The sequence below is a fragment of the Oncorhynchus kisutch genome, unplaced genomic scaffold (assembly GCF_002021735.2).
Source record: "Oncorhynchus kisutch isolate 150728-3 unplaced genomic scaffold, Okis_V2 Okis07a-Okis12b_hom, whole genome shotgun sequence".
Lineage (NCBI taxonomy): Eukaryota > Metazoa > Chordata > Actinopteri > Salmoniformes > Salmonidae > Oncorhynchus > Oncorhynchus kisutch.
This window is the reverse complement of record NW_022261984.1, coordinates 13,089,970-13,116,493: the sequence shown is the minus strand read 5'-3', so window position 1 is coordinate 13,116,493 and position 26,524 is coordinate 13,089,970. Positions and strand designations below refer to the sequence as shown.

At 47.4% G+C, this 26,524-nt stretch overlaps 1 protein-coding gene across 2 annotated transcripts in view; it reads left to right on the top strand.

The window, feature by feature from the left end:
• The window catches only part of LOC116360108 (mast/stem cell growth factor receptor kita), a 99,124-nt gene that overhangs the window by 21,490 nt on the left and 51,110 nt on the right, over positions 1–26,524 (top strand). For both annotated transcript variants that reach the window (XR_004206912.1, XM_031814717.1), the window contains exons 6-10: positions 2,462–2,749; positions 3,118–3,402; positions 10,014–10,153; positions 11,203–11,371; positions 13,058–13,247. Coding sequence is in view for 1 of the 2 variants with exons in the window: in XM_031814717.1 (XP_031670577.1) it covers positions 2,462–2,749; positions 3,118–3,402; positions 10,014–10,153; positions 11,203–11,371; positions 13,058–13,247 (1,072 nt within the window). In the remaining variant the exon portion in view is untranslated. The remainder of the gene's footprint in view (positions 1–2,461; positions 2,750–3,117; positions 3,403–10,013; positions 10,154–11,202; positions 11,372–13,057; positions 13,248–26,524) is intronic.

The window sequence follows — 26,524 nt, the reverse complement described above, 5'->3', positions numbered from 1 at the left end:
CACTGTTACACCAGTCTGTTACACCAGTCTGTTACTAGACTGAACCATGACTGTCCACTGTTACACCAGTCTGTTACACCAGTCTAGACTGAACCATGACTGTCCACTGTTACACCAGTCTGTTACTAGACTGAACCATGACTGTCCACTGTTACACCAGTCTGTTACACCCGTCTGTTACTAGACTGAACCATGACTGTCCACTGTTACACCATTCTGTTACTAGACTGAACCATGACTGTCCACTGTTACACCAGTCTGTTACTAGACTGAACCATGACTGTTCACTGTTACACCAGTCTGTTACACCAGTCTGTTACTAGACTGAACCATGACTGTTCACTGTTACACCAGTCTGTTACACCAGTCTGTTACACCAGTCTGTTACTAGACTGAACCATGACTGTCCACTGTTACACCAGTCTGTTACACCAGTCTGTTACTAGACTGAACCATGACTGTCCACTGTTACACCAGTCTGTTACTAGACTGAACCATGACTGTTCACTGTTACACCAGTCTGTTACACCAGTCTGTTACTAGACTGAACCATGACTGTCCACTGTTACACCAGTCTGTTACACCAGTCTGTTACTAGACTGAACCATGACTGTCCACTGTTATACCAGTCTGTTACACCAGTCTGTTACTAGACTGAACCATGACTGTCCACTGTTACACCAGTCTGTTACACCAGTCTGTTACTAGACTGAACCATGACTGTCCACTGTTACACCAGTCTGTTACACCAGTCTGTTACTAGACTGAACCATGACTGTCCACTGTTACACCAGTCTGTTACACCAGTCTAGACTGAACCATGACTGTCCACTGTTACACCAGTCTGTTACTAGACTGAACCATGACTGTCCACTGTTACACCAGTCTGTTACACCCGTCTGTTACTAGACTGAACCATGACTGTCCACTGTTACACCATTCTGTTACTAGACTGAACCATGACTGTCCACTGTTACACCAGTCTGTTACTAGACTGAACCATGACTGTTCACTGTTACACCAGTCTGTTACACCAGTCTGTTACTAGACTGAACCATGACTGTTCACTGTTACACCAGTCTGTTACACCAGTCTGTTACACCAGTCTGTTACTAGACTGAACCATGACTGTCCACTGTTACACCAGTCTGTTACACCAGTCTGTTACTAGACTGAACCATGACTGTCCACTGTTATACCAGTCTGTTACACCAGTCTGTTACTAGACTGAACCATGACTGTCCACTGTTACACCAGTCTGTTACACCAGTCTGTTACTAGACTGAACCATGACTGTCCACTGTTACACCAGTCTGTTACACCAGTCTGTTACTAGACTGAACCATGACTGTCCACTGTTACACCAGTCTGTTACACCAGTCTAGACTGAACCATGACTGTCCACTGTTACACCAGTCTGTTACTAGACTGAACCATGACTGTCCACTGTTACACCAGTCTGTTACACCCGTCTGTTACTAGACTGAACCATGACTGTCCACTGTTACACCATTCTGTTACTAGACTGAACCATGACTGTCCACTGTTACACCAGTCTGTTACTAGACTGAACCATGACTGTTCACTGTTACACCAGTCTGTTACACCAGTCTGTTACTAGACTGAACCATGACTGTTCACTGTTACACCAGTCTGTTACACCAGTCTGTTACACCAGTCTGTTACTAGACTGAACCATGACTGTCCACTGTTACACCAGTCTGTTACACCAGTCTGTTACTAGACTGAACCATGACTGTCCACTGTTACACCAGTCTGTTACACCAGTCTAGATTGAACCATGACTGTCCACTGTTACACCAGTCTGTTACACCAGTCTGTTACTAGACTGAACCATGACTGTCCACTGTTACACCAGTCTGTTACACCCGTCTGTTACTAGACTGAACCATGACTGTCCACTGTTACACCAGTCTGTTACTAGACTGAACCATGACTGTCCACTGTTACACCAGTCTGTTACTAGACTGAACCATGACTGTCCACTGTTACACCAGTCTGTTACACCAGTCTGTTACTAGATTGAACCATGACTGTCCACTGTTACACCCGTCTGTTACTAGACTGAACCATGACTGTCCACTGTTACACCAGTCTGTTACTAGACTGAACCATGACTGTCCACTGTTACACCAGTCTGTTACTAGACTGAACCGTGACTGTCTAAAGAATCTCCTTGGGTGACATGACATGTTTTTTCTCTTTTCTACCCCAATATTTCTATTCACTCACGATGCTACCTTTTCTGTGTGCAGGTTTTTGTCCTAGCCCAGCTCTAACACACCTAAATCAACTTTCCGTGGTCTAAATTTAAGTGTCATGTTTGATTCAGGTGTGTTGTGTTGTTACAGTGCTGGGCTAGAACAAAAGCCTAAACACACAGCCATTACAGCCTAGTCGACTGTATACCATATATGGGCGTGTTCCGTGTGTTCAACAGGTTGGTCCAATCCCGTCATCTTCCCCAGCGGACCTCACCTGGTGGTTCCGAAAGGCGGTGCTCTGGAACTCCGCTGCCATGACAACAACACCAACACTCCATCCACTGTTGTTTCACGGGGGTTGAGGTGGCAGAGAGAGAGGGGCAGGCGGCTGGAGGGGGAGGTAGAGGAGGGAGGAGGGGTAGTGTTTGTTCGGGTGCAGTCTGCCCAGGGATATCACATGGGACGATACACCTGTGTCAACAACAACACCAAGGAGCACTCCTCCATCTACGTCTTTGTGAAAGGTGAGAGGTGTGTGTTGGGTGTGTGTGTGTGTGTTTGTCTATGACTCTGTCTATGTAGGCTTTTCTCTCTGTCTGTATGTCTCTCTGTCTGTCTCTCTGTCTGTATGTCTCTCTCTCGGTCTGTCTCTCTGTGTGTATGTCTCTCTGTCTCTCTCTGTTTGTCTCTCTCTCTCTGTCTCTCTCTCTCTCGGTCTCTGTCTTTGTTTCTGTCTCTCTCTCTCTGTATCTGTGAGCATATGTATCACCCTCCCTCCCTTCCCTATGTTGTCTTGCATAAACCCAATCTCTCCATCTCTTCTGTTTTCCTACCTAAACCAAATTCTCTCTCTCTCCTCTCCCATCCCCCCGTCTCTCCCTCCCACCCCCAGACCCCCAGAGTCCGTTTCAGCGTTCTATGGTGAACGGCATTCTGGTCCGCGTCGGGGAGAACCTGACTTTACCATGCCTGGTCACCGACCCTGATGTGACCCCCGTGACCTTACAGACCTGTGACTTACAACCTTTACCCTCCAACCTCCATTACCACTCCGACCCCCAGCGCGGCGTCATCATCGGCAACGCCAGGAAGGAGTACGAGGGTTGCTACGTATGCTTGGGCGAGCTGGCAGGTGCCACCGTGAGGTCGAGCCAGTATACTGTGGACGTACGGCTAGGTGAGAGATGAGAGGGAAGGGGGAGGGAAGGGGGAGAGGGGGGAGGGAAGGGGGGGAGAGAGAGATAGAAAGGAGATACTCGAGGGATGGATGTTGGGAGTAGAGAGGGAAAAAGAGAGAGATCTCCAGGCAGCATACTCGTTTTTGCATACACAGAATTTGTGCCACAAAGCACCTCTATGTGACTCTATGTTAACAGTTAGACATGAACCACCTCTATGTGACTCTATGTTAACAGTTAGACATGGACCACCTCTATGTGACTCTATGTTAACAGTTAGACATGGACCACCTCAATGTGACTATGTTAACAGTTAGACATGAACCACCTCTATGTGACTCTGTTAACAGTTAGACATGAACCACCTCTATGTGACTCTGTAACAGATAGACATGAACCACCTCAATGTGACTATGTTAACAGTTAGACATGAACCACCTCTATGTGACTCTGTTAACAGTTAGACATGAACCACCTCTATGTTAACAGTTAGACATGAACCACCTCTATGTGACTCTGTTAACAGATAGAGTCACAGAGGTGGTTCATGTCTAACTGTTAACATAGAGTCACATTGAGGTGGTTCATGTCTATGTTAACAGTTAGACATGAACCACCTCTGTGACTCTATGTTAACAGTTAGACATGAACCACCTCTGTGACTCTATGTTAACAGTTAGACATGGACCACCTCTATGTGACTCTATGTTAACAGTTAGACATGGACCACCTCAATGTGACTATGTTAACAGTTAGACATGAACCACCTCTATGTGACTCTGTTAACAGTTAGACATGAACCACCTCTATGTGACTCTGTAACAGATAGACATGAACCACCTCAATGTGACTATGTTAACAGTTAGACATGAACCACCTCTATGTGACTCTGTTAACAGTTAGACATGAACCACCTCTATGTGACTCTGTTAACAGTTAGACATGAACCACCTCTATGTTAACAGTTAGACATGAACCACCTCTATGTGACTCTGTTAACAGATAGAGTCACAGAGGTGGTTCATGTCTAACTGTTAACATAGAGTCACATTGAGGTGGTTCATGTCTATGTTAACAGTTAGACATGAACCACCTCTGTGACTCTATGTTAACAGTTAGACATGAACCACCTCTGTGACTCTATGTTAACAGTTAGACATGGACCACCTCTATGTGACTCTATGTTAACAGTTAGACATGGACCACCTCAATGTGACTATGTTAACAGTTAGACATGAACCACCTCTATGTGACTCTGTTAACAGTTAGACATGAACCACCTCTATGTGACTCTGTAACAGATAGACATGAACCACCTCAATGTGACTATGTTAACAGTTAGACATGAACCACCTCTATGTGACTCTGTTAACAGTTAGACATGAACCACCTCTATGTGACTCTGTTAACAGATAGAGTCACAGAGGTGGTTCATGTCTAACTGTTAACATAGAGTCACATTGAGGTGGTTCATGTCTATGTTAACAGTTAGACATGAACCACCTCTGTGACTCTATGTTAACAGTTAGACATGAACCACCTCTGTGACTCTATGTTAACAGTTAGACATGAACCACCTCTATGTGACTCTATGTTAACAGTTAGACATGAACCACCTCTATGTGACTCTATGTTAACAGTTAGACATGAACCACCTCTATGTGACTCTATGTTAACAGTTAGACATGAACCACCTCTATGTGACTCTATGTTAACCATTTTTATTTTTTTATTTTTTATTTCACCTCTATTTAACCAGGTAGGCTAGTTGAGAACACCTTTAAGGTAGGCTAGTTGAAACCTTTATTTAACCAGGTAGGCTAGTTGAGAACACCTTTATTTAACCAGGTAGGCTAGTTGAGAACACCTTTATTTAACCAGGTAGGCTAGTTGAGAACACCTTTATTTAACCAGGTAGGCTAGTTGAGAACACCTTTATTTAACCAGGTAGGCTAGTTGAGAACACCTTTATTTAACCAGGTAGGCTAGTTGAGAACACCTTTATTTAACCAGGTAGGCTAGTTGAGAACACCTTTATTTAACCAGGTAGGCTAGTTGAGAACACCTTTATTTAACCAGGTAGGCCAGTTGAGAACACCTTTATTTAACCAGGTAGGCTAGTTGAGAACACCTTTATTTAACCAGGTAGGCTAGTTGAGAACAAGTTCTCATTTGCAACTGCGACCTGGCCAAGATAAAGCATAGCAGTGTGAGCATACAACAAAGAGTTACACATGGAGTAAACAATTAACAAGTCAATAACACAGTAGAAAACGAAGGGGGGGGTCTATATACAATGTGTGCAAAAGGCATGAGGAGGTAGGCAAATAATTACAATTTTGCAGATTAACACTGGAGTGATAAAAGATCAGATGGTCATGTACAGGTAGAGATATTGGTGTGCAGAAGAGCAGAAAAGTAAATAAATAAAAACAGTACGGGGATGAGGTAGGTGAAAAGGGTGGGCTATTTACCAATAGACTATGTACAGCTGCAGCGATCGGTTAGCTGCTCAGATAGCTGATGTTTGAAGTTGGTGAGGGAGATGAAAGTCTCCAACTTCAGCGATTTTTGCAATTCGTTCCAGTCACAGGCAGCAGAGTACTGGAACGAAAGGCGGCCAAATGAGGTGTTGGCTTTAGGGATGATCAGTGAGATACACCTGCTGGAGCGCGTGCTACGGATGGGTGTTGCCATCGTGACCAGTGAGCTGAGATAAGGCGGAGCTTTACCTAGCATAGACTTGTAGATGACCTGGAGCCAGTGGGTCTGGCGACGAATATGTAGCGAGGGCCAGCCGACTAGAGCATACAAGTCGCAGTGGTGGGTAGTATAAGGTGCTTTAGTGACAAAACGGATGGCACTGTGATAGACTGCATCCAGTTTGCTGAGTAGAGTGTTGGAAGCCATTTTGTAGATGACATCGCCGAAGTCGAGGATCGGTAGGATAGTCAGTTTTACTAGGGTAAGCTTGGCGGCTTGAGTGAAGGAGGCTTTGTTGCGGAATAGAAAGCCGACTCTTGATTTGATTTTCGATTGGAGATGTTTGATATGAGTCTGGAAGGAGAGTTTGCAGTCTAGCCAGACACCTAGGTACTTATAGACGTCCACATATTCTAGGTCGGAACCATCCAGGGTGGTGATGCTAGTCGGGCATGCAGGTGCAGGCAGCGACCGGTTGAAAAGCATGCATTTGGTTTTACTAGCGTTTAAGAGCAGTTGGAGGCCACGGAAGGAGTGTTGTATGGCATTGAAGCTTGTTTGGAGGTTAGATAGCACAGTGTCCAAAGACGGGCCGAAAGTATATAGAATGGTGTCGTCTGCGTAGAGGTGGATCAGGGAATCGCCCGCAGCAAGAGCAACATCATTGATATACACAGAGAAAAGAGTCGGCCCGAGAATTGAACCCTGTGGCACCCCCATAGAGACTGCCAGAGGACCGGACAGCATGCCCTCCGATTTGACACACTGAACTCTGTCTGCAAAGTAATTGGTGAACCAGGCAAGGCAGTCATCCGAAAAACCGAGGCTACTGAGTCTGCCGATAAGAATATGGTGATTGACAGAGTCGAAAGCCTTGGCAAGGTCGATGAAGACGGCTGCACAGTACTGTCTTTTATCGATGGCGGTTATGATGTCGTTTAGTACCTTGAGTGTGGCTGAGGTGCACCCATGACCGGCTCGGAAACCAGATTGCACAGCGGAGAAGGTACGGTGGGATTCGAGATGGTCAGTGACCTGTTTGTTGACTTGGCTTTCGAAGACCTTAGATAGGCAGGGCAGGATGGATATAGGTCTGTAACAGTTTGGGTCCAGGGTGTCTCCCCCTTTGAAGAGGGGGATGACTGCGGCAGCTTTCCAATCCTTGGGGAGCTCAGACGAGATGAAAGAGAGGTTGAACAGGCTGGTAATAGGGGTTGCGACAATGGTGGCAGATAGTTTCAGAAATAGAGGGTCCAGATTGTCAAGCCCAGCTGATTTGTACGGGTCCAGGTTTTGCAGCTCTTTCAGAACATCTGCTATCTGGATTTGGGTAAAGGAGAACCTGGAGAGGCTTGGGCGAGGAGCTGCGGGGGGGGCGGAGCTGTTGGCCGAGGTTGAAGTAGCCAGGCGGAAGGCATGGCCAGCCGTTGAGAAATGCTTATATAAGTTTTCGATAATCATGGATTTATCAGTGGTGACCGTGTTACCTAGCCTCAGTGCAGTGGGCAGCTGGGAGGAGGTGCTCTTGTTCTCCATGGACTTCACAGTGTCCCAGAACTTTTTGGAGTTGGAGCTACAGGATGCAAACTTCTGCCTGAAGAAGCTGGCCTTAGCTTTCCTGACTGACTGCGTGTATTGGTTCCGGACTTCCCTGAACAGTTGCATATCACGGGGACTATTCGATGCTATTGCAGTCCGCCACAGGATGTTTTTGTGCTGGTCGAGGGCAGTCAGGTCTGGGGTGAACCAAGGGCTGTATCTGTTCTTGGTTCTGCATTTTTTGAACGGAGCATGCTTATCTAAAATGGTGAGGAAGTTACTTTTAAAGAATGACCAGGCATCCTCAACTGACGGGATGAGGTCAATGTCCTTCCAGGATACCCGGGCCAGGTCGATTAGAAAGGCCTGCTCACAGAAGTGTTTTAGGGAGCGTTTGACAGTGATGAGGGGTGGTCGTTTGACTGCGGCTCCGTAGCGGATACAGGCAATGAGGCAGTTATCGCTGAGATCCTGGTTGAAGACAGCGGAGGTGTATTTGGAGGGCCAGTTGGTCAGGATGACGTCTATGAGGGTGCCCTTGTTTACAGAGTTAGGGTTGTACCTGGTGGGTTCCTTGATGATTTGTGTGAGATTGAGGGCATCTAGCTTAGATTGTAGGACTGGCGGGGTGTTAAGCATATCCCAGTTTAGGTCACCTAACAGAACAAACTCTGAAGCTAGATGGGGGGCGATCAATTCACAAATGGTGTCCAGGGCACAGCTGGGAGCTGAGGGGGGTCGGTAGCAGGCGGCAACCGTGAGAGACTTATTTCTGGAGAGAGTAATTTTCAAGATTAGTAGTTCGAACTGTTTGGGTATGGACCTGGAAAGTATGACATTACTTTGCAGGCCATCTCTGCAGTAAACTGCAACTCCTCCCCCTTTGGCAGTTCTATCTTGACGGAAGATGTTATAGTTGGGTATGGAAATCTCTGAATTTTTGGTGGCCTTCCTGAGCCAGGATTCAGACACAGCAAGGACATCAGGGTTAGCAGAGTGTGCTAAAGCAGTGAGTAAGACAAACTTAGGGAGGAGGCTTCTGATGTTGACATGCATGAAACCAAGGCTTTTTCGAACACAGAAGTCAACAAATGAGGGTGCCTGGGGACATGCAGGGCCTGGGTTTACCTCCACATCACCCGCGGAACAGAGAAGGAGTAGTATGAGGGTGCGGCTAAAGGCTATCAAAACTGGTCGCCTAGAGCGTTGGGGACAGAGAATAAGAGGAGCAGGTTTCAGGGCATGGTAGAATATATTCAGGGCATAATGCGCAGCCAGGGGTATGGTGGGGTGCGGGTACGGCGGAGGTAAGCCCAGGCACTGGGTGATGATGAGAGAGGTTGTATCTCTGGACATGCTGGTAGTAATGGGTGAGGTCACCGCATGTGTGGGAGGTGGGACAAAGGAGTTATCAGGGGTATGAAGAGTGGAACTAGGGGCTCCATTGTGAACTAAAACAATGATAACTAACCTGAACAACAGTATACAAGGCATATTGACATTTGAGAGAGACATACAGCGAGGCATACAGTAATCACAGGTGTTGAATTGGGAAAGCTAGCTAAAACAGTAGGTGAGACGACAGCTAATCAGCTAGCACAACAACAGCAGGTAAAATGGCGTAGACTAGGCAACGGGGCCAACAGATAAAACAAACAAGCAGAATGGAGTACCGTGATTTATGGGCAGTCCAGCGTGCATCAGCTATGTAGCCAAGAGATCAGTGTCCAGGGGGCAGCGGTGGATGGGGAAGGGAAGCTGGACTGGCGAGTGTTATCCAGGTTAAAAAAACGAACAATGACTAAATAGCTTGTAGCTAGTTAGCTGGTTAGCTTCTGGAGGTTCTTGAGTGTGTTCTAAAAATAAATAAAAAATAATAGCGATTCCGTATCACATTGGGTGAGGCAGGTTTCCGGAAGGTATAAACAAATTAAAAGACATTAGACATGAACCACATCTATGTGACTCTATGTTAACAGTTAGACATGGACCACCTCTATGTTAACCATTAGACATGAACCACATCTATGTGACTCTATGTAACAGTTAGACATGAACCACCTCTATGTGACTCTATGTAACAGATAGACATGAACCACCTCAATGTGACTATGTTAACAGTTAGACATGAACCACCTCTATGTTAACAGTTAAACATGGACCACCTCTATGTTAACAGTTAGACATGAACCACCTCTATGTGACTCTATGTAACAGATAGACATGAACCACCTCTATGTGACTCTATGTTAACAGTTAGACATGAACCACCTCTATGTTAACAGTTAAACATGGTCCAGCTCCAAACAGGGTCCTGTCTGACATACTGTATGTTTATATCCACCCTCCCTCTCCTCTGCCCACCCAGTCCCTGAGCAGCCTCCAGTGATCAGTCTGTCCCAGAGAGAGAGGGTGATCCTGAGGAGAGGAGAGCAGTTTGAGATCACCTGCAGCTCCTCCAACCTCAACCCTGACTTCAGCATTAAGTGGGACTTCCCTGTTGGAGCGGTGAGACTGGCTTCATACTGACTCTCTCTGTCTCTGTCTCTCTCCCTGTCTCTCTTTCTGTCTCTCTCTCTCTCTGTCTCTCTCTCCCTTTCTCTCTCTCTCTGTCTCTCTCCCTTTCTCTCTCTCTCTGTCTCTCTCCCTTTCTCTCTCTCTCTGTCTCTCTCCCTTTCTCTCTCTCTCTGTCTCTCTCTCCCTTTCTCTCTCTCTCTGTCTCTCTCTCTCTGTCTCTCTCCCTTTCTCTCTCTCTGTCTCTCTCCCTTTCTCTCTCTCTCTGTCTCTCTCTCCCTTTCTCTCTCTCTCTGTCTCTCTCTCCCTTTCTCTCTCTCTCTGTCTCCCTTTCTCTCTCTCTCTCTCCCTTTCTCTCTCTCTCTCTCCCCTTTCTCTCTCTCTCTCTCTCTCTCTCCCTTTCTCTCTCTCTCTCTCTCTCCCTTTCTCAATCTCTCTCTCCCTTTCTCTCTCTCTCTCTACCTTTCTCTCTTTCTCTCTACCTTTCTCTCTTTCTCTCTACCTTTCTATCTCTGTCTCTCTCCCTTTCTCTCTCTCTCTGTCTCTCTCTCCCTTTCTCTCTCTCTCTCTCTCTCTCTCCCTTTCTCTCTCTCTCTGTCTCTCTCTCCCTTTCTCAATCTCTCTCTCCCTTTCTCACTCTCTCTCTACCTTTCTCTCTTTCTCTCTACCTTTCTATCTCTGTCTCGCTCCCATTCTCTCTGTCTCCCTTTCTCTCTGTCTCCCTTTCTGTCTCTCTCTCCCTTTCTCTCTCTCTCTCTCTCTCTCTGTCACTCTCTCTACCTTTCTCTCTCTTTCTCTCTCTCTCTTTCTCTCTCTCTCTTCCTTTCTCTCTCTTCCTTTCTCTCTCTCTCTTCCTTTCTCTCTCTCTCTCTCTCTTTCCCTTTCTCTCTCTCTCTTTCCCCCCTGTCTTTATCAAAGGTAATAGACGTTATATAGTGCCACAACGTAGTAACTTCTACCAGTACACTAACCATGACCCACCTGAGAGTCCAGTATAGTGAACCCCTGAACTCTAACCCCTGAACTCTGACCCCTGTCTGCAGCGTGCCTTCCAGGCCCAGACCTCCCACATCCTGGCTGGTTCCCGTGGTTACCAACGCTCCACCTCCCTCTGGATCACCTCTGTCAACCAATCAGACGCCGGGACATACCGATGCCACGCCCACAACGAGAGGGGCACCACCACCGATACCCTGCACCTGGATGTCTGTGGTGAGTGCGTGTAATTGATGGAATTTGTTAACCTCTATAACACTGTAACTGAGGATAGTCTAACCCTGTCTCAGAGAGGGAGAGTCTAACCCTGTCTCAGAGAGGGAGAGTCTAACCCTGTCTCAGAGAGGGAGAGTCTAACCCTGTCTCAGAGAGGGAGAGTCTAACCCTGTCTCAGAGAGGGAGAGTCTAACCCTGTCTCAGAGAGGGAGAGTCTAACCCTGTCTCAGAGAGGGAGAGTCTAACCCTGTCTCAGAGAGGGAGAGTCTAACCCTGTCTCAGAGAGGGAGAGTCTAACCCTGTCTCAGAGAGGGAGAGTCTAACCCTGTCTCAGAGAGGGAGAGTCTAACCCTGTCTCAGAGAGGGAGAGTCTAACCCTGTCTCAGAGAGGGAGAGTCTAACCCTGTCTCAGCCTGTCAGAGAAAGGGAGAGTCTCACCCTGTCAGAGAGAGGGAGAGCCTCAGCCTGTCAGAGAGAGGGAGAGTCTCAGCCTGTCAGAGAGAGGGAGAGCCTCACCCTGTCAGAGAGAGGGAGAGTCTAACCCTGTCTCAGCCTGTCAGAGAGAGGGAGAGTCTAACCCTTTCTCAGCCTGTCAGAGAGAGGGAGAGTCTCAGCCTGTCAGAGAGAGGGAGAGTCTCAGCCTGTCAGAGAGAGGGAGAGTCTCAGCCTGTCAGAGAGAGGGAGAGTCTCAGCCTGTCAGAGAGAGGGAGAGTCTCAGCCTGTCAGAGAGAGGGAGAGTCTCAGCCTGTCAGAGAGAGGGAGAGTCTCAGCCTGTCAGAGAGAGGGAGAGTCTCAGCCTGTCAGAGAGAGGGAGAGTCTCAGCCTGTCAGAGAGAGGGAGAGTCTCAGCCTGTCAGAGAGAGGGAGAGTCTCAGCCTGTCAGAGAGAGGGAGAGCCTCACCCTGTCAGAGAGAGGGAGAGCCTCACCCTGTCAGAGAGAGGGAGAGCCTCACCCTGTCAGAGAGAGGGAGAGCCTCACCCTGTCAGAGAGAGGGAGAGCCTCACCCTGTCAGAGAGAGGGAGAGCCTCACCCTGTCAGAGAGAGGGAGAGCCTCACCCTGTCAGAGAGAGGGAGAGCCTCACCCTGTCAGAGAGAGGGAGAGCCTCAGCCTGTCAGAGAGAGGGAGAGTCTCAGCCTGTCAGAGAGAGGGAGAGCCTCAGCCTGTCAGAGAGAGGGAGAGTCTCAGCCTGTCAGAGAGAGGGAGAGCCTCACCCTGTCAGAGAGAGGGAGAGTCTAACCCTGTCTCAGAGAGGGAGAGTCTAACCCTTTCTCAGCCTGTCAGAGAGAGGGAGAGTCTCAGCCTGTCAGAGAGAGGGAGAGTCTCAGCCTGTCAGAGAGAGGGAGAGCCTCAGCCTGTCAGAGAGAGGGAGAGCCTCACCCTGTCAGAGAGAGGGAGAGCCTCACCCTGTCAGAGAGAGGGAGAGCCTCAGCCTGTCAGAGAGAGGGAGAGCCTCAGCCTGTCAGAGAGAGGGAGAGCCTCACCCTGTCAGAGAGAGGGAGAGCCTCACCCTGTCAGAGAGAGGGAGAGCCTCACCCTGTCAGAGAGAGGGAGAGCCTCACCCTGTCAGAGAGAGGGAGAGCCTCACCCTGTCAGAGAGAGGGAGAGCCTCACCCTGTCAGAGAGAGGGAGAGCCTCACCCTGTCAGAGAGAGGGTGAGCCTAACCCTGTGTGTGTTCCCCCTCCAGAGCGAGGCTTCATCAGTATGCTGGGTGACTCCCGGCCTAGCCAGTCTGCTGTCAGAGAAGGGGAGAGCCTAAGCCTCAGGGTAGAGTTTGAGTCTTATCCCAGACCAGGCACTCTGTCCTGGACTTACAACGGGAAGACCCTCCACAACACCACGGAGCACGTCATCACTGAACAACGACACCGATACAGGTACTCTCCACAGACAGATACACGCTCTAGTCACATGGGACATCAGTGTGACGGTTCAGAGAGAAAATGTCTGCCCCAGTGTAATATCTCATTCAATAATTTTATTTTAATAACTATAGTGCAGACAGGGTAGCGGCAGGTTAGCCTAGTGGTTAGAGTGTAGAGGAGGCAGGTAGCCTAGTGGTTAGAGTGTAGAGGTGGCAGGGTAGCCTAGTGGTTAGAGTGTGGAGGAGGCAGGTAGCCTAGTGGTTAGAGTGTAGAGACGGCAGGGTAGCCTAGTGGTTAGAGTGTAGAGGAGGCAGGGTAGCCTAGTGGTTAGAGTGTAGAGGAGGCAGGGTAGCCTAGTGGTTAGAGTGTAGAGGTGGCAGGGTAGTCTAGTGGTTAGAGTGTGGAGGAGGCAGGTAGCCTAGTGGTTAGAGTGTGGAGGAGGCAGGGTAGCCTAGTGGTTAGAGTGTGGAGGAGGCAGGGTAGCCTAGTGGTTAGAGTGTGGAGGAGGCAGGGTAGCCTAGTGGTTAGAGTGTCGAGGTGGCAGGTAGCCTAGTGGTTAGAGTGTGGAGGAGGCAGGGTAGCCTAGTGGTTAGAGTGTAGAGGTGGCAGGGTAGCCTAGTGGTTAGAGTGTAGAGGTGGCAGGGTAGCCTAGTGGTTAGAGTGTAGAGGTGGCAGGTAGCCTAGTGGTTAGAGTGTAGAGGTGGCAGGGTAGCCTAGTGGTTAGAGTGTAGAGGTGGCAGGGTAGCCTAGTGGTTAGAGTGTAGAGGTGGCAGGTAGCCTAGTGGTTAGAGTGTAGAGGTGGCAGGGTAGCCTAGTGGTTAGAGTGTAGAGGTGGCAGGGTAGCCTAGTGGTTAGAGTGTAGAGGTGGCAGGGTAGCCTAGTGGTTAGAGTGTAGAGGTGGCAGGGTAGCCTAGTCGTTAGAGTGTAGAGGTGGCAGGTAGCCTAGTGGTTAGAGTGTAGAGGTGGCAGGGTAACCGGAAGGTTGCAAGTTCAAACCCTGACAAGGTACAAATGTGTCGTTCTGCCCCTGAACAGGCAGTTAACCCACTGTTCCTAGTCCGTCATTGAAAATAAGAATTTGTTCTTAACTGACTTGCCTAGTTAAATAAAGGTAAAATAAAGAATAAAAGGGTTGGCACCCTATTACATATATAGTGCACTACTTTACAACAGGACCCTATTACATATATAGTGCACTACTTTACAACAGGACCCTATTACATATATAGTGCACTACTTTACAACAGGACCCTATTACATATATAGTGCACTACTTTACAACAGGACCCTATTACATATATAGTGCACTACTTTACAACAGGACCCTATTCCATATATAGTGCACTACTTTACAACAGGACCCTATTACATATATAGTGCACTACTTTACAACAGGACCCTATTACATATATAGTGCACTACTTTACAACAGGACCCTATTACATATATAGTGCACTACTTTACAACAGGACCCTATTACATATATAGTGCACTACTTTACAACAGGACCCTATTACATATATAGTGCACTACTTTACAACAGGACCCTATTACATATATAGTGCACTACTTTACAACAGGACCCTATTACATATATAGTGCACTACTTTACAACAGGACCCTATTACATATATAGTGCACTACTTTACAACAGGACCCTATTACATATATAGTGCACTACTTTACAACAGGACCCTATTACATATATAGTGCACTACTTTACAACAGGACCCTATTACATATATAGTGCACTACTTTACAACAGGACCCTATTACATATATAGTGCACTACTTTACAACAGGACCCTATTACATATATAGTGCACTACTTTACAACAGGACCCTATTACATATATAGACTAACTTAACTGACATGCCTAGTAAAATAAAAATAAAAAACATACAAAATTATTTAAAAATGAAAATAATTTCACTTAAAAAATTGTTTTATTACTTACTGAAAGAACAATATGTTAATTAGATTAAATCCACTATTTCAGTGTTACATCAAACAGTATGCAAATACATCAAATGGACAATGAAGAGGAAGATCTCTTAAAGAGCCACTCCACTTTTCAACCTCATGTTCATTATCTCATTATCGCCAGTCAGCCTCATGTTCATTATCTCATTATCGCCAACCGCATGTTCATTATCTCATTCTCTCCAGTCGGCCTCGTGTTCATTCTCATTATCTCCAACCAGCCCCGTGTTCATTATCTCATTATCTCCAGTCAGCCTCATGTTCATTATCTCATTATTGCCAACCAGTCTCGTGTTCATTATCTCATTATCTCCAGTCAGCCTCATGTTCATTATCTCATTATCTCCAACCAGCCCCGTGTTCATTATCTCATTATATCCAGTCAGTCTCATGTTCATTATCTCATTATATCCAATCAGCCTCGTGTTCATTATCTCATTATCTCCAGTCAGCCTCATGTTCATTATCTCATTATTGCCAACCAGTCTCATGTTCATTATCTCATTATCTCCAGTCAGCCTCATGTTCATTATCTCATTATTGCCAACCAGTCTCATGTTCATTATCTCATTATCTCCAGTCAGCCTCATGTTCATTATCTCATTATCTCCAACCAGCCCCGTGTTCATTATCTCATTATATCCAGTCAGTCTCATGTTCATTATCTCATTATATCCAATCAGCCTCGTGTTCATTATCTCATTATCTCCAGTCAGCCTCATGTTCATTATCTCATTATCTCCAGTCAGCCTCATGTTCATTATCTCATTATTGCCAACCAGTCTCATGTTCATTATCTCATTATATCCAGTCAGCCTCATGTTCATTATCTCATTATCTCCAACCAGCCTCATGTTCATTATCTCATTATCTCCAGTCAGCATCGTGTTCATTATCTCATTATCTCCAACCAGCCTCGTGTTCATTATCTCATTATCGCCAACCAACCTCATGTTCATTATCTCACTATCGCCAACCAACCTCATGTTCATTATCGCCAACCAGCCTCATGTTCATTATCTCCAGTCAGCATTGTGTTCATTATCTCCAGCTAACCTCATGTTCATTATCTCATTATTGCCAACCAGTCTCATATTCATTATCTCATTATCGCCAACCAGCCTCGTGTTCATTATCTCATTATCTCCAGTCAGCCTCATGTTCATTATCTCATTATCGCCAGCCAGTCTCATATTCATTATCTCATTATCGCCAACCAGCCTCGTGTTCATTATCTCATTATCTCCAGTCAGCCTCATGTTCATTATCTCATTATATCCAGTCAGCCTCGTGTTCATTATCTCATTATCGCCAACCAGCCTCATGTTCATTATCTCATTATCTCCAACCAGCCCCATGTTCATTATCTCATTATCTCCAACCAGTCTCGTGTTCATTATCTCATTATCTCCAGTCAGCCTCATGTTCATTATCTCATTATCTCCAGTCAGCCTCGTGTTCATTATCTCATTATCTCCAACATTATCGCTATTACATATATAGTGCACTACTTTACAACAGGACCCTATTACATATATAGACTAACTTAACTGACATGCCTGGTAAAATAAAAATAAAAAACATACAAAATTATTTAAAAATGAAAATAATTTCACTTAAAAAATTGTTTTATTACTTACTGAAAGAACAATATGTTAATTAGATTAAATCCACTATTTCAGTGTTACATCAAACAGTATGCAAATACATCAAATGAACAATGAAGAGGAAGATCTCTTAAAGAGCCACTCCACTTTTCAACCTCATGTTCATTATCTCATTATCGCCAGTCAGCCTCATGTTCATTATCTCATTATCGCCAACCGCATGTTCATTATCTCATTCTCTCCAGTCGGCCTCGTGTTCATTCTCATTATCTCCAACCAGCCCCGTGTTCATTATCTCATTATCTCCAGTCAGCCTCATGTTCATTATCTCATTATTGCCAACCAGTCTCGTGTTCATTATCTCATTATCTCCAGTCAGCCTCATGTTCATTATCTCATTATCTCCAACCAGCCCCGTGTTCATTATCTCATTATATCCAGTCAGTCTCATGTTCATTATCTCATTATATCCAATCAGCCTCGTGTTCATTATCTCATTATCTCCAGTCAGCCTCATGTTCATTATCTCATTATTGCCAACCAGTCTCATGTTCATTATCTCATTATCTCCAGTCAGCCTCATGTTCATTATCTCATTATTGCCAACCAGTCTCATGTTCATTATCTCATTATCTCCAGTCAGCATCATGTTCATTATCTCATTATCTCCAACCAGCCCCGTGTTCATTATCTCATTATATCCAGTCAGTCTCATGTTCATTATCTCATTATATCCAATCAGCCTCGTGTTCATTATCTCATTATCTCCAGTCAGCCTCATGTTCATTATCTCATTATCTCCAGTCAGCCTCATGTTCATTATCTCATTATTGCCAACCAGTCTCATGTTCATTATCTCATTATATCCAGTCAGCCTCATGTTCATTATCTCATTATCTCCAACCAGCCTCATGTTCATTATCTCATTATCTCCAGTCAGCATCGTGTTCATTATCTCATTATCTCCAACCAGCCTCGTGTTCATTATCTCATTATCGCCAACCAGCCTCATGTTCATTATCTCCAGTCAGCATTGTGTTCATTATCTCCAGCTAACCTCATGTTCATTATCTCATTATTGCCAACCAGTCTCATATTCATTATCTCATTATCGCCAACCAGCCTCGTGTTCATTATCTCATTATCTCCAGTCAGCCTCATGTTCATTATCTCATTATCGCCAGCCAGTCTCATATTCATTATCTCATTATCGCCAACCAGCCTCGTGTTCATTATCTCATTATCTCCAGTCAGCCTCATGTTCATTATCTCATTATATCCAGTCAGCCTCGTGTTCATTATCTCATTATCGCCAACCAGCTTCATGTTCATTATCTCATTATCTCCAACCAGCCCCATGTTCATTATCTCATTATCTCCAACCAGTCTCGTGTTCATTATCTCATTATCTCCAGTCAGCCTCATGTTCATTATCTCATTATCTCCAGTCAGCCTCGTGTTCATTATCTCATTATCTCCAACCAGCCTCGTGTTCATTATCTCATTATCGCCAACCAACCTCATGTTCATTATCTCATTATCGCCAACCAACCTCATGTTCATTATCGCCAACCAGCCTCATGTTCATTATCTCCAGTCAGCCTCATGTTCATTATCTCCAGCTAACCTCGTGTTCATTATCTCATTATCGCCAACCAGCCTCATGTTCATTATCTCATTATCTCCAGTCAGCCTCATGTTCATTATCTCATTATCGCCAACCAGCCTCATGTTCATTAGCTCATTATCGCCAACCAGTCCCATGTTCATTATCTCATTATCTCCAGTCAGCCTCATGTTCATTATCTCATTATCTCCAACCAGCCCCGTGTTCATTATCTCATTATATCCAGTCAGTCTCATGTTCATTATCTCATTATATCCAATCAGCCTCGTGTTCATTATCTCATTATCTCCAGTCAGCCTCATGTTCATTATCTCATTATCTCCAGTCAGCCTCATGTTCATTATCTCATTATTGCCAACCAGTCTCATGTTCATTATCTCATTATATCCAGTCAGCCTCATGTTCATTATCTCATTATCTCCAACCAGCCTCATGTTCATTATCTCATTATCTCCAGTCAGCATCGTGTTCATTATCTCATTATCTCCAACCAGCCTCGTGTTCATTATCTCATTATCGCCAACCAACCTCATGTTCATTATCTCACTATCGCCAACCAACCTCATGTTCATTATCGCCAACCAGCCTCATGTTCATTATCTCCAGTCAGCATTGTGTTCATTATCTCCAGCTAACCTCATGTTCATTATCTCATTATTGCCAACCAGTCTCATATTCATTATCTCATTATCGCCAACCAGCCTCGTGTTCATTATCTCATTATCTCCAGTCAGCCTCATGTTCATTATCTCATTATCGCCAGCCAGTCTCATATTCATTATCTCATTATCGCCAACCAGCCTCGTGTTCATTATCTCATTATCTCCAGTCAGCCTCATGTTCATTATCTCATTATATCCAGTCAGCCTCGTGTTCATTATCTCATTATCGCCAACCAGCCTCATGTTCATTATCTCATTATCTCCAACCAGCCCCATGTTCATTATCTCATTATCTCCAACCAGTCTCGTGTTCATTATCTCATTATCTCCAGTCAGCCTCATGTTCATTATCTCATTATCTCCAGTCAGCCTCGTGTTCATTATCTCATTATCTCCAACCAGCCTCGTGTTCATTATCTCATTATCGCCAACCAACCTCATGTTCATTATCTCATTATCGCCAACCAACCTCATGTTCATTATCGCCAACCAGCCTCATGTTCATTATCTCCAGTCAGCCTCATGTTCATTATCTCCAGCTAACCTCGTGTTCATTATCTCATTATCGCCAACCAGCCTCATGTTCATTATCTCATTATCTCCAGTCAGCCTCATGTTCATTATCTCATTATCGCCAACCAGCCTCATGTTCATTAGCTCATTATCGCCAACCAGCCTCATGTTCATTATCTCATTATCTCCAGTCAACCTCGTGTTCATTATCTCATTATCGCCAACCAGCCTCATGTTCATTATCTCATTATCGCCAACCAGCCTCATGTTCATTATCTCCAGTCAGCCTCATGTTCATTATCTCATTATCGCCAACCAGCCTCATGTTCATTAGCTCATTATCGCCAACCAGCCTCATGTTCATTATCTCATTATCTCCAGTCAACCTCGTGTTCATTAACTCATTATCACCAACCAGCCTCATGTTCATTATCTCCAGTCAGCCTCATGTCCATTATCTCATTATCGTCAACCAGCCTCATGTTCATTATCTCATTATCGCCAACCAGCCTCATGTTTATTCTTCTCATTATCTCCAGTCAGCCTCATGTTCATTATCTCATTATTGCCAACCAGCCTCATGTTCATTATCTCCAGTCAGCCTCATGTTCATTATCTCATTATCGCCAACCAGCCTCATGTTTATTTTTCTCATTATCTCCAGTCAGCCTCATGTTCATTATCTCATTATTGCCAACCAGCCTCATGTTCATTATCTCCAGTCAGCCTCATGTTCATTATCTCATTATCGCCAACCAGCCTCATGTTCATTATCTCATTATCTCCAGCCAACCGCATGTTCCGTTTGGTTACAGGGTTAATTCTGCGTGGTTACAGGGTTAATTCTGGATGGTTACAGGGTTGATTCTGCATGATTACAGGGTTAATTCTGCATGGTTACAGGGTTAATTCTGCATGGTTACAGGGTTAATTCTGCATGGTTACAGGGTTAATTCTGCATGGTTACAGGGTTAATTCTGGATGGTTACAGGGTTAATTCTGGATGGTTACAGGGTTGATTCTGCATGGTTACAGGGTTAATTCTGCATGGTTACAGGGTTAATTCTGCATGGTTACAGGGTTAATTCTGCATGGTTACAGGATTAATTCTGCATGGTTACAGGGTTGATTCTGCGTGGTTACAGGGTTAATTCTGCGTGGTTACAGGGTTAATTCTGCATGGTTACAGGGTTAATTCTGCATGGTTACAGGGTTGATTCTGCATGGTTACAGGGTTAATTCTGCATGGTTACAGGGTTAATTCTGCATGGTTACAGGGTTAATTCTGGATGGTTACAGGGTCTGCGTGGTTACAGGGTTAATTCTGCGTGGTTACAGGGTTAATTCTGCGTGGTTACAGGGTTAATTCCGCGTGGTTACAGGGTTAATTCCGCATGGTTACAGGGTTAATTCCGCGTGGTTACAGGGTTAATTCCGCGTGGTTACAGGGTTAATTCCGCGTGGTTACAGGGTTAATTCATTACAGGGTTAATTCATTACAGGGTTAATTCCGCGTGGTTACAGGGTTAATTCTGCATGGTTACAGGGTTAATTCATTACAGGGTTAACTCATTACAGGGTTAACTCATTACAGGGTTAATTCCGCGTGGTTACAGGATTAATTCCGCATGGTTACAGGGTTTATTCTGCATGGTTACAGGGTTCATTCTGGATGGTTACAGGGTTAATTCTACATGGTTACAGGGTTAAAACAAAAGGGTTAGTTTAGGTATTCATTCTGAGTGGTTAAGGTCAGGGCTATGGTTTGGGAGGAAGGTTAGTTTAGGTATTCATTCTGAGTGGTTAAGGTCAGGGCTATGGTTTGGGGGAAAGTTAGTTTAGGTATTCATTCTGAGTGGTTAAGGTCAGGGCTATGGTTTGGGGGAAGGTTAGTTTAGGTATTCATTCTGAGTGGTTAAGGTCAGGGCTATGGTTTGGGAGGAAGGTTAGTTTAGGTATTCATTCTGAGTGGTTAAGGTCAGGGCTATGGTTTTGGGGGAAGGTTAGTTTAGGTATTCATTCTGAGTGGTTAAGGTCAGGGCTATGGTTTTGGGGGAAGGCTTTATACAAAATAAGCTTCCATCAAGTATACTCCCGGCTTGTTGGAGCGTTGTGAACTGCCGTGGTCCGGGGGTCTTAAGCAGCTTGGTCTGACCACGCAAATTTCAGTCTCTTGATGTGCAAAACTGATAGAGACATACCCCAAGCGACTTACAGCTGTAATCGCAGCAAAAGGTGGCGCTACAAAGTATTTAACTTAAGGGGGCTGAATAATTTTGCACGCCCAATTTTTCAGTTTTTGATTTGTTAAAAAAGTTTGAAATATCCAATAAATGTCGTTCCACTTCATGATTGTGTCCCACTTGTTGTTGATTCTTCACAAAAAAATACAGTTTTATATCTTTATGTTTGAAGCCTGAAATGTGGCAAAAGGTCGCAAAGTTCAAGGGGGCCGAATACTTTCGCAAGGCACTGTACATACTGTATGCTGTTTATAGTGACCAGTCTGTTTCAGCATACTGTATGCTGTTTCTATTGACCAGTCTGTTTCAGCATAATACCAGTATCTACATACTGTATGCTGTTTATAGTGACCAGTCTGTTCCAGCATAATACCAGTGTCTACATACTGTATGCTGTTTCTATTGACCAGTCTGTTCCAGCATAATACCAGTATCTACATACTGTATGCTGTTTCTATTGACCAGTCTGTTCCAGCATAATACCAGTATCTACATACTGTATGCTGTTTCTATTGACCAGTCTGTTTCAGCATAATACCAGTATCTACATACTGTATGCTGTTTATATTGACCAGTCTGTTCCAGCATAATACCAGTATCTACATACTGTATGCTGTTTCTATTGACCAGTCTGTTCCAGCATAATACCAGTATCTACATACTGTATGCTGTTTCTATTGACCAGTCTGTTTCAGCATAATACCAGTATCTACATACTGTATGCTGTTTATATTGACCAGTCTGTTCCAGCATAATACCAGTATGTGAAAATGGCAGATTTCTATGTTTTTATAGAAAATAAAAAGATAAAAGTTCTACCCTGCAACATCATCAACACTAAGAGATTCACAGTGACCACCTTTTCATTTCTGAATGATCACGTCTGGTTTCTCTTGCAAGGGTGAAATGAGTGGAACAACTAGGGGCTGAACCACTAGATGTTTGAGGGCTGAACCACTAGGGGCTGAACCACTAGGTGTTTGAGGGCTGAACCACTAGGGGCTGAACCACTAGGTGTTTGAGGGCTGAACCACTAGGTGTTTGAGGGCTGAACCACTAGGGGCTGAACCACTAGGTGTTTGAGGGCTGAACCACTAGGTGTTTGAGGGCTGAACCACTAGGGGCTGAACCACTAGGTGTTTGAGGGCTGAACCACTAGGGGCTGAACCACTAGGGGCTGAACCACTAGGTGCTGAACCACTAGGGGCTGAACCACTAGGTGTTTGAGGGCTGAACCACTAGGGGCTGAACCACTAGGTGTTTGAGGGCCGAACCACTAGGTGTTTGAGGGCCGAACCACTAGGTGTTTGAGGGCCATTGTTTTCCGACAGGTGGCGTCGTTCTGAAGCGTTGCCAGTTGCAGACGGACGTCGAAAGACAATGGCAAGAGGACTGAGGCAAATCGTTTCCCCCTCCATAAATACATTGTAGCTAATCATTTTCCCCCTCCATAAATACATTGTAGCTAATCGTTTTCCCCTCCATAAATACATTGTAGCTAATCGTTTTCCCCTCCATAAATACATTGTAGCTAATCGTTTTCCCCTCCAGAAATACATTGTAGCTAATCGTTTTCCCCTCCAGAAATACATTGTAGCTAATCGTTTTCCCCTCCAGAAATACATTGTAGCTAATCGTTTTCCCCTCCATAAATACATTGTAGCTAATCGTTTTCCCCTCCATAAATACATTGTAGCTAATCGTTTTCCCCTCCATAAATACATTGTAGCTAATCGTTTCCCCTCCATAAATACATTGTAGCTAATCGTTTTCCCCTCCATAAATACATTGTAGCTAATCGTTTTCCCCTCCATAAATACATTGTAGCTAATCGTTTTCCCCTCCATAAATACATTGTAGCTAATCGTTTTCCCCCTCCATAAATACATTGTATCCTTTCACAAGAACAAGTTACATTTGTGTTTGACAGCATGCTTACTCTGTTTTACATAACCTTATCCTACATTTATATATGTTATTATAAACAAATCACAACATATTTATTTATTTGTACCTTTTTATTTAACCAGGCAAGTCAGTTAAGAACAAATTCATATTTACAATGACAGTAGGTTAACTGCCTTGTTCAGGGGCAGAATGACAGGTTTTTACCTTGTCAGCTCGGGGATTCGATTTTGCAACCTTTCGATTTCTCGTCCAACGCTCTAACCGCCAGGCTACCCGCCTCCTCTAACCGCCGGGCTACCCGCCTCCTCAACCGCCGGGCTACCCGCCTCCTCTAACCGCCGGGCTACCCGCCTCCTCTAACCGCCGGGGCTACCCGCCTCCTCTAACCGCCGGGCTACCCGCCTCCTCTAACCGCCGGGCTACCCGCCTCCTCTAACCGCCGGGCGCTACCCGCCTCCTCTAACCGCCGGGCTACCCGCCTCCTCTAACCGCCGGGCTACCCGCCTCCTCTAACCGCCGGGCTACCCGCCTCCTCTAACCGCCGGGCTACCAGCCTCCTAACCGCCGGGCTACCCGCCTCCTCTAACCGCCGGGCTACCCGCCTCCTCTAACCGCCGGGCTACCCGCCTCCTCTAACCGCCGGGCTACCCGCCTCCTCTAACCGCCGGGCTACCCGCCTCCTCTAACCGCCGGGCTACCCGCCTCCTCTAACCGCCGGGCTACCCGCCTCCTCTAACCGCCGGGCTACCCGCCTCCTCTAACCGCCGGGCTACCCGCCTCCTCTAACCGCCGGGCTACCCGCCTCCTCTAACCGCCGGGCTACCCGCCTCCTCTAACCGCCGGGCTACCGCCTCCTCTAACCGCCGGGCTACCCGCCTCCTCTAACCGCCGGGCTACCCGCCTCCTCTAACCGCCGGGCTACCCGCCTCCTCTAACCGCCGGCTACCCGCCTCCTCTAACCGCCGGGCTACCCGCCCTCCTCTAACCGCCGGGCTACCCGCCTCCTCTAACCGCCGGGCTACCCGCCTCCTCTAACCGCCGGGCTACCCGCCTCCTCTAACCGCCGGGCTACCCGCCTCCTCTAACCGCCGGGCTACCCGCCTCCTCTAACCGCCGGGCTACCCGCCTCCTCTAACCGCCGGGCTACCGCCTCCTCTAACCGCCGGGCTACCCGCCTCCTCTAACCGCCGGGCTACCCGCCTCCTCTAACCGCCGGGCTACCCGCCTCCTCTAACCGCCGGGCTACCCGCCTCCTCTAACCGCCGGGCTACCCGCCTCCTCTAACCGCCGGGCTACCCGCCTCCTCTAACCGCCGGGCTACCCGCCTCCTCTAACCGCCGGGCTACCCGCCTCCTCTAACGCCGGGCTACCCGCCTCCTCTAACCGCCGGGCTACCCGCCTCCTCTAACCGTACCGCGGCTACCCGCCTCCTCATAACCGCCGGGGCTAACCCGCCGCCGTCTCTACTCCTCTACCGCCGGGCTACCCGCCTCCTCCTCTAACCGCCGTGGCTACCCGCCTACTCTAACCCGCCGGGCTACCCGCCTCCTCTAACCGCCGGGCTACCCGCCTCCTCTAACCGCCGGGCTACCGCCTCCTCTAACCGCCGGGCTACCCGCCTCCTCTAACCGCCGGGCTACCCGCCTCCTCTACCCGCGCGGCTACCCGCCTCCGTCTAACCGCCGGGCTACCCGCCTCCCTCTAAACCGCCGGGCCTTACCCGCCTCCTCTAACGCGCCGGGCTACCGCCTCCTCTAACGCCGGGCTACCCGCCCTCCTAACCGCCCGGGCTAGCCCGCCTCCTCTAACCGCCCGGGCTACCCGCCTCCTCTACCGCGGGCTACCCGCCTCTCTAACCCGTGCTACCCCCTCTAACCGCCGGGCTACCCGCCCTCCTCTAAACCGCCGGGCTACCCGCCTCCTCTAACCGCCGGGCTACCCGCCTCCTCTAACCGCCGGGCTACCCGCCTCCTCTAACTCGCCGGGCTACCCGCCTCCTCTAACCGCGGGCTACCGCCTCCTCTAACCGCCGGGCTACCCGCCTCCTCTAACCGCCGGGCTACCCGCCTCTCTAACCGCGGGCTACCCGCCATCCTCTAACCGCCGGGCTACCCGCCTCCTCTAACCGCCGGGCTACCGCCTCCTCTAAACCGCGGGCTACCCGCCTCCTCTAAACCGCCGGGCTACCGCCTCCTCTAACCGCCGGCTACCCGCCCTCCTCTAACCGCCGGGCTACCGCCTCCTCTAACCGCCGGGCTACCCGCCTCCTCTAACCGCCGGGCTACCCGCCTCTAACCGCCGGGCTACCCGCCTCCTCTAACCGCCGGGCTATACCCGCCTCCTCTAACCGCCGGGCTACCCGCCTCCTCTAACCGCCGGGGCTACCCGCCTCCTCTAACAGCCGCGGCTACCCGCCTCCTCTAACCGCGGGCTACCGCTCTTTCCATAACCGCCGGGCTACCCGCCTCCTCTAACCGCCGGGCTACCCGCCTCCTCTAACCGCCGGGCTACCCGCCTCCTCTAACCGCCGGTCTTACCCGCCTCCTCTAACCGCCGGGCTACCCGCCTCCTCTAACCGCCGGGCTACCCGCCTCCTCTAACCGCCGGGCTACCCGCCTCCTCTAACCGCCGGGCTACCCGCCTCCTCTAACCGCCGGGCTACCCGCCTCCTCTAACCGCCGGGCTACCCGCCTCCTCTAACCGCCGGGCTACCCGCCTCCTCTAACCGCCGGGCTACCCGCCTCC